General features: G+C 37.4%; 2 protein-coding genes across 6 annotated transcripts; one reads left to right on the forward strand and one right to left on the reverse strand.

Moving 5' to 3' along the window:
- Positions 1 to 8: 8 nt before the first annotated feature.
- LOC107225870 (dnaJ homolog shv) lies at positions 9 to 2,582 on the forward strand. Its single transcript, XM_015666466.2, has 5 exons — positions 9 to 169; positions 339 to 723; positions 1,071 to 1,339; positions 1,461 to 1,747; positions 1,869 to 2,582. Exons 1-5 carry the CDS (start codon positions 99 to 101, stop codon positions 1,931 to 1,933), a joined length of 1,077 nt encoding a protein of 358 aa, XP_015521952.1. The 5' UTR covers positions 9 to 98; the 3' UTR covers positions 1,934 to 2,582.
- On the reverse strand, positions 2,251 to 9,490 carry LOC107225880. 5 transcript variants are annotated; one of them, XM_015666483.2, is made up of 5 exons: positions 9,251 to 9,490; positions 6,159 to 6,562; positions 5,424 to 5,670; positions 4,952 to 5,258; positions 2,251 to 4,882 (listed from the first exon to the last, which is right to left on the reverse strand). In XM_015666483.2, exons 2-5 carry the CDS (start codon positions 6,186 to 6,188, stop codon positions 3,352 to 3,354), a joined length of 2,115 nt encoding a protein of 704 aa, XP_015521969.1. In that variant the 5' UTR covers positions 6,189 to 6,562; positions 9,251 to 9,490; the 3' UTR covers positions 2,251 to 3,351. The 5 variants fall into 5 exon arrangements, with proteins under 5 accessions (XP_015521969.1, XP_046589113.1, XP_015521970.1 ...); XM_046733157.1 differs by having other exon boundaries at positions 6,406 to 6,562; positions 9,251 to 9,489; XM_015666484.2 differs by lacking the exon at positions 9,251 to 9,490 and adding an exon at positions 7,951 to 8,203.
- Between the last annotated feature and the right edge of the window lie 4,476 nt (positions 9,491 to 13,966).

The raw sequence follows: 13,966 nt of genomic DNA on the forward strand, positions 1-13,966 counted from the left end.
AATCGCGTCAAGCCAATCACAGAGAACCACGACCAGAGTTGGATGTGGATGCACTTATACATGACGCTACGTATGGTGATAGCTAAACGTCTGCTAGGATGGCAGCGGCACAATTAACCAGGATATTTCTAGTCAATTTAATTCTATGCGTTCTATTTGTACTGGCCGGGTGAGTCTAATTTTATCATATAAACCGAAATCATATCTTAACCAAAAACGATCAATCATTAAGTCACAAATGCTTGTATTATGCTATTAAAAAGAGAGCAGTCCAATACATAACCTCGAATCTTTTTATTAAGACAAATCGTTGACGTGTATATGAAAATCATTTAAAGGAGGGACTTCTACTCCATCCTCGGGGTATCACGAAATGCAAATACCCATACAATAAAAAAGGCGTACAGAAGATTGGCCAAGGAATTGCACCCGGATAAGAACAAGGATGATCCGGACTCATCACAAAAGTTCCAGGACTTGGGGGCTGCCTACGAGGTTCTCTCTGACACAGAAAAAAGAGAAATGTACGATAGGTGTGGTGAGGAGTGTCTGAAAAAAGATGGCATGATGAACAATGCCGATCCCTTTGCCAGCTTCTTTGGTGACTTTGGATTTCATTTTGGCGGTGATTCACAGCACCAACATGAAACCCCCAAGGGAGCAAACATTGTCATGGAACTGCCAGTGACGTTGGAAGAACTTTATAGCGGAAACTTTATAGAGGTTCGATATCACTTAGCTCAAACTATTCGTGTTTTGATTGAATTAGTTTCATTCCAGGCTGTCTGTTGAAATCACTGATAATAATTTCGATCAATTCTAATTTAAAAAGTATTTTAACGTGATTGTTCGAATAATAATTATACTCCGTGGACTTAGTTTCATATTATCACTCTTCAAAATAATGCAATTTTGTAGTAATGTTATTAATTTGGCGAATCTGGTTATGAATGTTATAGCTTGTTTCACAATAACTAGGCCTCTAATTTATTATGGTCATCTGAAAATTAGTAGAGTTGAAGGCATCTGATTTGAAGACAGTTCTAATCTAGTTTTTTTGGATCATGCAGATAACAAGGAACAAGCCAGTAATGAAAGCTGCCGCGGGAACGCGAAAGTGTAACTGCAGGCAAGAAATGGTAACACGAAATCTAGGCCCAGGTAGATTCCAGATGATGCAGCAAACAGTTTGCGACGAATGTCCGAACGTCAGATTAGTAAACGAAGAACGGACACTGGAAGTCGAAGTGGAACCGGGGATGGTGGATGGACAGGAAACGAGATTCACTGCCGAAGGGGAACCGCATTTGGATGGAGATCCCGGAGATTTGATAATCAAGTAAGGTCAAAAAAGGACAGGGGGGATGTGTTTGCAATGAGAACTGCATGTTACTGTTGATTACCATTCAAACAGGGAGTAGCCTTTCTGTATTAATGTGAAAACTTTGTTAAATTTCCAGAATACGCACCCAACCGCATCCCGTTTTCGAAAGAGTTCAAGATGATCTTTATGCCAATGTGACTATATCTCTGCAGGACGCTTTGATAGGGTTCACTATGGAGATCGATCACCTAGATGGGCACAAAGTCACCATACAGAGGGATAAAATAACTTGGCCAGGAGCTAGGATCCGAAAGAAGGGCGAGGGCATGCCCAATTATGAAAATAACAACCTTCATGGTACTTTGTACATCACGTTTAACGTAGAGTTCCCAAAATCCGAATTTTCGGAAACCGAAAAAGAAGGTAAAAATCTTCGTTATGACTTACTTTGTTTTCTGTACCTCCCATTTCGATAATTTATGGTTTTATAATGCATGCAAGGATTGTATTAGTGTAGTGTATAACTGTCTAATTCTACTTACAGATATCAAGAAGCTCCTGCGGCAAGGTTCTGTAAACAAAGTGTACAATGGACTAAGAGGGTATTAGTGAAAAAAATTAAATCAACAATTAAGAGAATTATCAATAATGAAAAAGAATAACGTAGCAGGCAACATCATGAATTGTGCGCCAACGAATGATCCGTCGGCGTTATTTAAGAAGGGCTCAATAGTTTACGATTTCCAACTACAACTCGTTCAATTTCCGCCAAGTTGTTTAAAGATTGACATTCATATGTAAACAAAAATAGTTAATTCATTATTAGATTCGATAATTTTGTATGTTTGACAAACAGTTAATTGAAAATGTTGCATGTTATGATGCTGCGTCTTGTTTCAATTATACGGATGTTTTTTGAACGTAAAAATACATGGAGCACATGTCGCAGCATCCTAGCCGGCTATAAAGATTTCTTCTAATTCTCTTCAAATAACATGAGATAGAAAATTTATAATGACTGCCTTACGTAATGTATTTCATTATCTTTATTCTACTGAACAAGAACCGAACGGATGATGTGTAATTTATAAGTTATTATTAGTATCATTATGATTACTGATGTGTGAATGGCCAATAGGATGCGCAGAAATTATTGCGACGCATAGACTTAAGAAAATTTTTGCATTAATAATGTACAACTATTAATATATGCAATGCATGATGATATTCACAAGTTATGCAGTAAGTGAAAAATCAATAATGCAGTATTTATTTATTCATACCTTGTACGACTGCAGCCACATGCTATTCCCTCGTCGATTATTATCAGAAAACAAATTGCTCCCCTCTCTTGGTCGAGTCAAATCGATACAACGATTTTCGAATGACACTTCAAACTCTTATAATTATTGGCAGAACAAAAGTCGCGCCAAGAGACGTACAAAACGAAATATATCACCCAACTCACGATTGTTGACATTTTTCAAAAAACCCCGAAGACCCGACAAAAAATCCCCAGTTTATAAGCGCTTATCGGCGAAATACTGGAAATAATACAAGAAATATAACTAAAATACTGTTGCCATTATTTCGACAGGCATGAAATTGCACCTGGTGTCTTTTTTGTACCTAAAATGATCCTACAGTCATAACAAAATTTGAAGCGTGTCAACGGCCGCCATGTTGATTTTATCCCGGTGTTTAAATTCGGTGTAAAGTAAACTAACAAGTAAAAACATGTTTTCCACACAACTTTGGCAAACTTTCCACCTGAGATACGCTACTACACGTCAACATTTGTATCTAATTAAAATTAATTCTGTATCACAGTTTCAAAAACAAAGATGCGTAGGTCGGGTATTTGAACTTGTTCCCAGATAGTCGGGTTCACTCTTCGAGCGAAACCTGAATTCAAATACGTGATCGTGAAATAACGGCTCAACATTGTATAATATTTATTTAAAATACTATAAAATATCAAAAGTATATAACATCCATGAGATATGTGTGATGTGCGGTGTTCATAATCACGGACAGAAACAGTACAGGCGCATTTTAAAGTCATCAACGCAGGCGCTCTGTTTACCGTAAAGGTTCAATCGGCTGATAGATCCGACGAGGGTTTGGTTCGAGTCTTGAGCACGATGTCGAACCGAGGCCTCAAAAATCGCGTCACCAGGCTGGGTCTGAATCGTAACGGAGTAATCAGTCGTCGGAGCAGCTTTGTCCGATTTATGAGACTGGGCAGCCCATACTTTAGAGTTCAAAATAGACTTGAGCTTCAAAACCGCGCACTGAGGGTAGCTTCGCAGCAGGCGGTTCAATTCATCGACCAAAAAGCCAACTGCCTGCTGGACCACGGGGTCAGTGGTCGAAGTACTCTCGCTAAGATGGCACATGCACCATTGGCCAGTAATGCCGGCCATCGAGCAATTCCGGTGATCAGGAATGGGAAGAAACCAGCTGAGGCCGCGGGGTGTGTTCCTCTCCCCCAATATTCGCCTTGACCTTTCCTTGAGCTTACCTTCCTCGAGTTCCTCCGGCCTCATGATGTGCTGGAGGGTCTCGTGGAGGTCAAACGGCGTCGTAAGGCTCCGTGAGTTTCGTCTGAAGTTGGCCCAAGCGATAGGAAATTTCTCTCTCCACCATCTCGGTAAGACGGTAAACACGAAGGGAAGCCTCTCCTCCACGTAGCCCTGATAAGTCTGCCGAAAGCTGCCCCACCTGATGCCGTGGTCGCTCATTACGACCAGGGCGGTGCGTTCGAGGAGACCTTCGTCGGCTGCTTGGTCGATGAACCGTCGGTAGGACTCGTCGCCTAATTTAGAATAGGTGATAAAGTCGTGGGTCAAGCTCGCCTGCCAGAACAAAGCGAAGTACGAGTCCCTCGCGAACTCCCTCGCGACCTTCCGAGAGTAAGCCAACAGATTGTCGAAGGTCTTTCTTGTGCCCACGCACAGATCCGCGTTCAGCTTGTGCGTGTTGCCGATTCCGTTCTCGGTCGCTATGCAATACGGCCGTAAATAGTAGTCCGTTGGCTGGTTCCTGAATCCGGACTTCAGGTAGTTGAATACTGTCATACTGCAGGCGTCTTCGCCGAGAACAGTGCGGTACCCTGCGGCGCTGAAGTTGCTCCATATGAAAGGGCAGTCGTCGAACGGCTTCTTCTTCGTCGTCCAGCACGCGATGGTCAGCTCCTCTTCGGACAACCCGGTCAGCACGGGTACCAAGTTGGGAAAGGTGTTGTCGCCGACCTTGTTGTATCCCATCATCTCCACCGCCCCAAGACCCTGCAGCGCCTCAACGGTCCTCGGCATTGTCCGGTGAAAATTGAGCCTCGAAACCGAGTCCAACCCGAGGATGAGGACACTGAGACGGCCAGACTCCGGTCCGGGAGCGGGTGAAGAACCGCACCTGTTTTCGACTAACTCCTTACGCGGCACAAACGCATGATAGTCCTTGTACACTTCTTTTCCTTTTCTCTCGCACTTGACCTGGACGAACTCCCCGTCCTTGATCCTGGTTGAGTTAACAAAGTTTTGGCACGTTGATTCGAAGCTGGAAGAAGAAACCAAGGATCTTAGCATGCAGTAACCGACTCTGCAGATGCACTCGCTTGCCACGTACCTAATACTGTTGTCACTACCGTTCGTTCTCCAGAATCTACTCCAGCAGCACTTCGCGGGTTCGAGATCTTTGTAGAAATGCGCTTTCGCTTTCGGGTCCACGAACAGCGAGGTAAGATTCGAGTTCACCAGGGGTAGGTGAGTACCGGCATCGCACTGGAACTCCGTCGTACCCTGGAAGTACCGCTTGATGCTATCGTCCATCACCTCGAATGATGGAATTCGGCAGCCCGATGTCTTCACGACGAAACCGAGAACCGGACCCGCCGGCACATCCGTTTCGCTATTATCCACCTCGATCTCATTCTCTACGAAAATGGAAATAAACTAGAACAGTTCATGGAAAATACTATAATCGTAAACTATGACTAATTATGAGTTGATCTGTCAGTCGGTAAGAGTTTTTGGCTTTGTTCTTCCCGATAATTTGTCGAAACATCCGTTGCTTTCTACAAATTACTAATGCCACCTACCTCGTAATAGATTGTGAGAGCGCGGTGTGGAACGAGACAAGGTGAATTGTCTATATGTAAAACTGTTGACTATCACAAGGGAAGCACAGAGGCAAATGAGTACACCGATAAGCCATTTCCGGAGACGAGAATTTCCTCTCTTATCATTGGTTTCATTGAGTATACAACCATTTTCGTCCTGGTCCATGTCCCTAAGAAGTCTGCGGCGTTGCTCTGTTTCCACGGTTCCATTATAGCTTGACAGTACCTAGTGGTGCAGAGGAAAGGAAGACGAATAAAAATTTCGTGCGAACATGGAACATTAAAACTTATTGCTTAGTGTACTCGTATACTTTCGATTAATTGCAATTCGCGCGTGTCTATTCGGTCGAATTGTATATCGTATAATATTATATGAATGTCTAATATCCGTTATATCCACGGCCTTTCAATTCATCGTATACAATATTTTTTTACGTTGAGGATCTTTACATTCTCTTATATACATATATATATATATATATATATATATATATATATATATATATATATATATATATATATATATATATATATATATATATATATATATATATATATATATATATATATATATGTTACTAAAATACTAAACAACTTGAAAAAATGATAACAAAAGTTGTTTAATAAGTTCAAACGCACTCTATGTGAACTCGTTTCAAAATGTGTTACCAGAATGATTGTCTGACCCTGCAGGAATACTGGACGTACACCTACCTCCTTATTGTACTGATTACTACCGTCCATTTCGTCTTGACTTTGAGAATCGATGAATAGTAATGGCTAGCAGACAGGGCGATACATGCAGCAGCGCGCATTGTTATACTCATCTGAATTATGGCTCCGAAAATATCATACTATTCAACATGGAGCGGAGCTAGTCTAGGTTCTAAGGCTGTAACGTTGATCGGTTCAGTCACTGACCGTTAATTGGAACTGAATGTAGTATTAAATGCATTATCACCAAGGAACTGCATCTCCCAATTGCGGATTGAAATTGTCAATCGGTGATAAATATCCTTGTCCTTAGCGATGTTCAGCAAAATTTTTTGCAGGTCAAATAGTTTTATCAAATATGTCTCCTCTTTAACTACGGATTCGGATTCCCGGATTGCTCGCTCCTAGAAAAAATTATCATCAGTCAAATGTCGAACGTACTTCAAAGTGTTAACATTCAAAGAGGACATTATTTCTTTTTAAGAAAAATTGCTCATTTCAAGTAAAATAATAATTTTGTTATTTTGAAACCAAATAAATTAATTATTTTGCTATATGAAATTTATAGCTTTAGTTGAAAAATATATATGTTCCCGATTAAAACAACTATGGGTTGGAATTTGTTATATTTTTGAATAAGCTGTTCATAATAATATGGTTAAACTCAAAAATGAAAATGTTCCCAGCTATCAAACGTTTCAATTTATAGAGTAAATATTTCTACTCTTCAAACACCGAGCGATGAACATTGTACTTTTTTACATCTGAATAATGCTTACTTGCTTTTTAAAAATTTTTTAGTCTTTGCTTTATTGTTAGTGCATATTTATTACCGAAATCAACTTTTAGTGCAGAAATAAATTGTGTATTCTGGTTAAACGACTTCGTTTTCTGCAAGATGACGAACAATATTTAGAACGTTGGTTCGTTTGAAAATCATTGTTAGAATCAGAAACGTACGCAATAATTGTTACTGGCACAGGACTCTACTGCTTGAAACCTCGTGAATACGACATGCGAACGCGCTATATTGCTAATTCTACCGAGATCGAAATCACTGTAGCTTGTGAACCAGCTGATTACCAGCCAATATCTACAACGACTAAGATCTTCGTTTTCTTAATACAAAAATTTTCGTTAAAATATCGAAGAATTACGTAACAACAGGTACTTGCTATTCAATCTAATTGTACTCGTTAAAATAATAATTCAGCAAGAAAAAGAAAAAGATACTTGATTTCAATGTGCTTGGAAAAAATATACAATTTTCTATGTTTCGCAAAAACAAATTTTGCGTAGTACCTATCGATGTTCGATTCTTGCATGCCGCCCAGAACACTCCTTACTTGAGTTTGAAAACTACGTTTTTAATTATAGAAGAACTCCATAAATGATAAACCTATTTGTCATGGAATCACGATTTTATTCCAATCGAAATCGACCGAAGCACATACATCATTGAAATGCCGTTTCACGAGATAGAAATTTCTTTATGAAAAACAATAACATCTCACAGATCCAGAATTAAAAGCAGTTTATCTTTAATCTGTCTGTCTTGGTATCGAATTGAATTGATTTCAAATAAAAGAAATTTGCGACGAGAAAAAAAAAAAGAAAAAAAAAGAAAAGAAAAGAAAAACGAGAAACAGAAATCACAAACTATATTCGTACATCCGTTTGCAAATTTTTTTCGAAGACGAAAGAGGCATGAATAAATTCACACAAGAATCTACGAGGGATGAGATTTCACCGGCAATTGCAATTGCATTTTTGGGTTGTACCCCGTTCGCACCTCGCAGAATATTTTTGCGAAAAATTATATTCTATTGTCCGTCATTCGGATGGCCTGGACCATCTTCTCGGGGGTGATACAGCTTTTCCACGTGATATTACGATCAGCCCCTCTGCATTATCCCAAGGATGAAAGGGAACGTCACTGGGAACGTTCGCTCACTCACTGCTGCATAGCTCACGCAACAAGCCGAGGGGTTGAACCCGGTGAACACGGCGACACGACAACCCGGACTAGCAGGATAGGGATGAGCTTTTGGCACGGGGATGGATCGGTCGATGTTAAATAAGCGCGTGCGCATTCCAGTTTCCAGGAAATTCCCCGCCTGCGTGATAACGCGAGCCAAACGTTCATTCGATACCTCGAAAACAGTTTTTCCAATGCTTAAACCAATTGCGCAAATCGGGAGTCTATTTAAATCCATCATGCAGGTCGCGGTGGACTCGATCGATCAAAGACTTTGCTTTTTCGTTTAAGTACCGATTTTCGTACGTATGCAGCTTTGCCAAACGGTTCCGAAGGCGAGAGTTTTTTCATAAATAATCAAGTTACGATTGAGAGTGCCAGTGTTCGCGTTCGCTACGATAAAATGGGCAAACGTAAATTTATGCAAGATGATAAGTAACTCGCATTTTTCATTTTCGAACTTTTTCGGACAAAATAGTTATCTGTTCATTTTTGTGTAATTACAATAAAAAAATTCCTAACGATCGAGCGATCGGCAAAGCAGAAATGGTTAAATCTTAAATGATTTCATTGATGTTTCTGGTATTCTGAGAAACGGTGTTTAATGCGAAACTCAAATGTAACTAAGGCCGTTTTACTCCTGTTTGTCACATAAGTCAACTAATCATACGGATCCTTTCGAACATGGATCACTCGCGTTTTCGGTCATAACAAAATTTGGCATTGGTTCCCAGATGAAAGTTGAGACGGAAGTTAATTATACCCTGCAAGGTCCGGCCGAATATATAATTCAGATTAATACCTTAGACTCCGATAACAACTTTGTCGTAATTTTAAAGCGGGATGAATTATTGTAGATGTGACAATGATCTAGGAGATGTAAGAAAAAAAAAAGAAGCGAAACTTAAATTTCGCAGGCGTCTGGCATATCTCGATAAGCTTAAATCCGAATTGTCGAGTTGTTTTTTCAGCGGACTGATATACTCAACAATGAACCGTAATTTTACATCACGTATCTATTTTACGAAAATCGTGCAAACATTTTCCGTGATTTCGTGCAGACTATTAAAATATGTATTACAGTGTGGAGAAAGTATTTCTTATCTATCCTTACCCGAGACCCAAATCACACCGTGATTATCGAAGGCAGTCAAAATTGAATGGCTCTGATAGTACTTCTTTTTATTCCCTTGTCCTCGTTTCCAGATCCTAAACCGAATGAAACGTGATTTGAAAACCTTCGTGGTTTCAACTGCGAGCGCTGATGGTCCATTGGCAACACTACCGACTACAGTTTGTATCAGCTTCTGAAACACAGTTTAACTGCCGAGCTGATATACCGCTCCAGCCAGTAGCCAATCTCTATCACAATTACGGCGTAGAATCTACCACAGCAAATCGTGCACTGGCCATAAGCACCGCGTGTTATCAACCCACAGTATTTCATACTGCATATCAACTTCCCGTCTGACGGTGCAGCATTTGTGCATTAGCGTAACTAAATCGAAATTTTTAAATTCAAGTCATCGTATTTAGTAAAAATAAGGGATAACGGATTGAAGTGAATGGACCCCATCAAAATCTATTTTTTTGGTTCACGAATTCCTTTTCCTCCGTGTGACGTACTGTACGCACGAACGAAACCTTCCACGATTCATATCATGCAGGCATTTTCAAATTCTTTATCAAACGTAAAACTTGTCACGAAGAGTGCAGTTATGGCTATATTCCAAACTGCTCGGTGGAGTATGAAACTGGGTCTTCAATCACAACACGCGGTGTAATCACCGGGACTCCGCGTTTTTTTTTTTTTCTCATATAGCAGTAAACGCATTGAAAAGCAAGCTGCGAAGTTGATAAGCTTTATTTGGCGAAGAATAATCGACCAAAGTTTAAAATGGTCCGAATAGCGACGGCTCACAGTATGCAGGTGACCGTATAATCAGAGCAATGTTATGGCTTACGGATACATTTTACACTTCTGCGGCAATGCTTGAAAGAACGTTTAAAAATGCTGATGTAACATAAACTTCAGTGATGACATACCTATGACAGAAAAATCAAGACTCTTACAATATTAGTCTTCTATTGGTACAACGATTTTAATTAATGACATAGAGCCGAGTTTAAAGCCACGTTACCCTTCAACTTGAACCATTCGCACACACGAGCAAACTACAATTTCTGATACAGTCAGTACGCGGTTTAATCAAGCTTTTAAACCAATTGCATTCCTTACTGAAAAATGTTCATGTGGCAAATCGTAAAATGTTACGGGAGAAGTCAGCCTGTAATTTATTACAATATGCTTTATTTTATAAATTCGATAAATAATATATAACATAGTAAACTTCAAAAGCACGAATGATCAGATATCATATACATGTCAGATCTTCATCAGATCAAAAATCATATATTAAACTATACGTACAGTTGCTATATGATTTTTGATTAAGTATATCTGATGATTTGTGCTTTTGTAATTTATTCGGTGATTTCTTATATATTATATCAAGTCTATAAGATAAATCACGTAATACATTACACGTTGCATTCTATCACAACATTTTATGATTTATCACGTGAACAATTACAGTAAGGTTAACACGGTTCTGTCATGATTCTGACTCTATCGCGACCTCGAAGTGAATAGTTCTTCGAACAATATTCGGCGTGGCTGATCCTGGAACACTCTGAACCACATCACTGGTTGGATGGAATTCTTTCACGAATAATATCACTTCATGATCCCGATTTCTTCTTTGTAAGATCACTTTAAGCCACTTTAGTGCCACAAAGGACCCTGTTTCATTGATAAGGGTTAGAAATGTATTATAGCATTATGAATTTCTCGCCATCATAATAATAATGGTTTATTATTGAAGTTATATCGATATAATGATTCGTTAACGTAATTATAAGCTAGAATGGTAGGGTATTATGTATATATGTAATTATATAATCATATTTATACACGGATTATACAATATGTACAGAAAATTTGAAGCGAATTTCATTCACAAGCGTTACTATATTATTATTATTATTATTATTATTGTTATTATTATTATTATTATTATTGTTATTATTATTGTTGTTATTATTATTATTATCATTATCATCATCATTATCGTTATAATTATTATTACTGTTTTATTATTTCAATGATTATTATTGTTATTGTTATTATTTTCTCATTTTTTTTTTGTTTTTTTTTTTGGACAGTGAGCGCGAACCACGATCATTTTTCATCATCATGATCATTGTTCGTCATGCACCTGAATTTCACGGATTCTATAATACATATACGTGATTAGATATTATACGTATAGCCGTTTGTTTGAAACGTCGTTAGATCCCTAGCACGTATAACGTCGGTACGAGTCAGCAGAAATATATTATTTACTGATTTACGCAGCGTGCGTCGTTTATAGGTGTCTTATATATAATGTATAGTCACGCATGATTCGGCGATATGCGCAATATCAAACGTCTCTAGAATTTAATTATATATATATTTTTTTTTCGTTTTGAATGTTTTTTTTTCTCATATCTTATAAATCTTATATAATAGCAGTACGTATAGTGCTACGTTATACAACGTTTACATCGATAATAATGCGTTCTAGCTTATTTATTTAAGTTACTATTATATATGTTTATGCCAAACGTATTTTACGTAGGTGTACGCGCCTTGTATATATTTATATATCTGTAGGTATGACTTATTTCATATCTTAATTATCTATCGTTATTTTATATACAATACATTTTTTTTTTCTTTAATTGCACATAGACAAAGGACTGTTTTTGCAAAGACAGCTGTCGAGTTACGCATTGCACGTGTGAACAAAGCGGAAGATGGGCTTATTTTTTCAATATTGGAATCACTGACAGACAGCTGATTAACGTATCGTACGGCATATCATTAGCTGAAACGCATCGTTTTTCACTTTGTTCGCGCGGACGACTGTGATGTGTGTGTCATTATGATAGGTATGTATTACGTGTGTATGATGTGTGTGTGTGTGTGTGTGGGTGTTAAAATTTTTCACTTTGCTACAATTGTTGTTACATGCTCGTTTTTTTTTCCGTTTCACCTGTTCTCCAATTCTACAGTTTCCACAAGAGTGTGAATTTAATCGTGACATGTAGAAGGGTTTTCTTTACCCCCGATGACGTAAAACTGTTTATCATCAACACTTATATATAATGTATAATGATGTGGCACTGTCTGTATGAAAAGAAAAATGACAATTTTTGCGGAATTTAAAATTAACATCATTAGCCTCTTTACGTACGCGTTTGTATGCATATAGTACTGTGTATCTTATAAGGGGCTCATTCACGTATATACGACTATTTATAGTTAGTCATATTACTTATTATCCAACATATAAATATATTCTGATTTTTCTTGGTTTTTTTTGTTTTTTTTTTTTTTGTTTTTTTTCGTCTTTTGTTAATTATATTTCATTTTTTCTATTATTTCTTGCAAGTAGAAAATTTTCGATATGCTTTTGTAATTGCAGCAGTCTGACGGACTCCGGAATTTTTGCAAATTATCGAGATTCTACGCTCGTGAATCGAGTGCCGAAAGTGCACTTGTTCAAATCTATATTCATGATTTTTCCTTCGAACGATCGTCACTGAGATTTTAACTTGAAGTTGAGGCAAAAATTGATTTTCTGTCACGCCAGCTGCTCGCAGAGATAAATGTTATTATATATATATATATATATATATATATTATATATATGTATATTATTGCTCGTGGAATACGTTATTTAATTAAATATTAAGAATTTTCTCACTAGATAAATTATCGTATTTTATTATCCGATCCACTTTACCCCCGGACTTGAACGTCGAATTAAGTCGCGATTATCGGTGCCAGCACCGATTTCCTAAAATCTGTAATGAATTTTGTCACTTTTGCGCCGGTTGTATTGAACTGAATTGCTTTCATAAAAACTTTTTCTTCACAGGTATGGAGAGAGAAGAATAGAAAATACTGTAGCAGTGTATTCCACGAGCAATAGTATGTTCTGAATATCCCCTTGATTTGATTATCAATTGTATATAGTGATTTGACAAAAAAAATTATAAACTATAGTATCATTATTATTATTATTACGTCGTAATAGTGGAGTAAAAATTTCTTACATACTTCATGACACATGGAGTTATTTTATAAGAGATTGTTTTCGACCGTCTCCTTAGCTTTTTTATTGTTTGTTTTCAGACGGTTGAATTATTCGGTTCAAAAATTTTAAATAATATAAATATTATACGCACTTCGCGTTGCTAGTTTCCGAAAGAACAACGAACGAATGAATCTTCTAACAATGTGCATTATGGTTAAAAAAAACACTCCGAAACGATACTAAGATAAAAATAATAAATACGAAGAGAAAATAGTACAGCTGAAATTTGTGTCGTGGCCGTGAAAAATCACACAAGAAAATAAAGAATGTTAATAGTTTGTAACGTAGATTATGATGAATTCAGAGAATGCCTATTGACACATGGCATGTAAATTACATTGTAGGAGTCGTAAGAAATGGAGATCAATTTGGAAAAATCAGATAAATTAAGAAAAAAAACTACTACCCTGAAACCAGAATCAATTTGTTTTTTACCGACCATGTTGCAGAAGTAAAATGAGTAGAAAAAAAAAAATTAGGAAAAAAATATTAATAACAATTTAATAGAGTCTAATAAAAATTTCTATACGCTACATAACATATTTTATAATAACAAAATAATTCAACGTAACAATTATGTAATCATAGAAATTATATTTCTACGCATCATATTATCATGTACC

Source organism: Neodiprion lecontei, chromosome 2, assembly GCF_021901455.1.
Source record: "Neodiprion lecontei isolate iyNeoLeco1 chromosome 2, iyNeoLeco1.1, whole genome shotgun sequence".
Lineage (NCBI taxonomy): Eukaryota > Metazoa > Arthropoda > Insecta > Hymenoptera > Diprionidae > Neodiprion > Neodiprion lecontei.

What these genes read in the sequence shown, in the direction of transcription:
- LOC107225870 (XM_015666466.2), top strand. Translation starts at nt 99, where the DNA reads ATGGCAGCGGCACAATTAACCAGGATATTTCTAGTCAATTTAATTCTA. An exon ending in CCCGGAGATTTGATAATCAA is followed by an intron (nt 1,340 to 1,460) that starts GTAAGGTCAAAA and finishes TTAAATTTCCAG; the next exon opens with AATACGCACCCAACCGCATC. An exon ending in TTCGGAAACCGAAAAAGAAG is followed by an intron (nt 1,748 to 1,868) that starts GTAAAAATCTTC and finishes TTCTACTTACAG; the next exon opens with ATATCAAGAAGCTCCTGCGG.
- LOC107225880 (XM_015666483.2), bottom strand. Translation starts at nt 6,188, where the DNA reads ATGGACGGTAGTAATCAGTACAATAAGGAG. An exon ending in GTAATCAGTACAATAAGGAG is followed by an intron (nt 5,671 to 6,158) that starts GTAGGTGTACGT and finishes CTGCACCACTAG; the next exon opens with GTACTGTCAAGCTATAATGG. An exon ending in CTCTCACAATCTATTACGAG is followed by an intron (nt 5,259 to 5,423) that starts GTAGGTGGCATT and finishes CCATTTTCGTAG; the next exon opens with AGAATGAGATCGAGGTGGAT.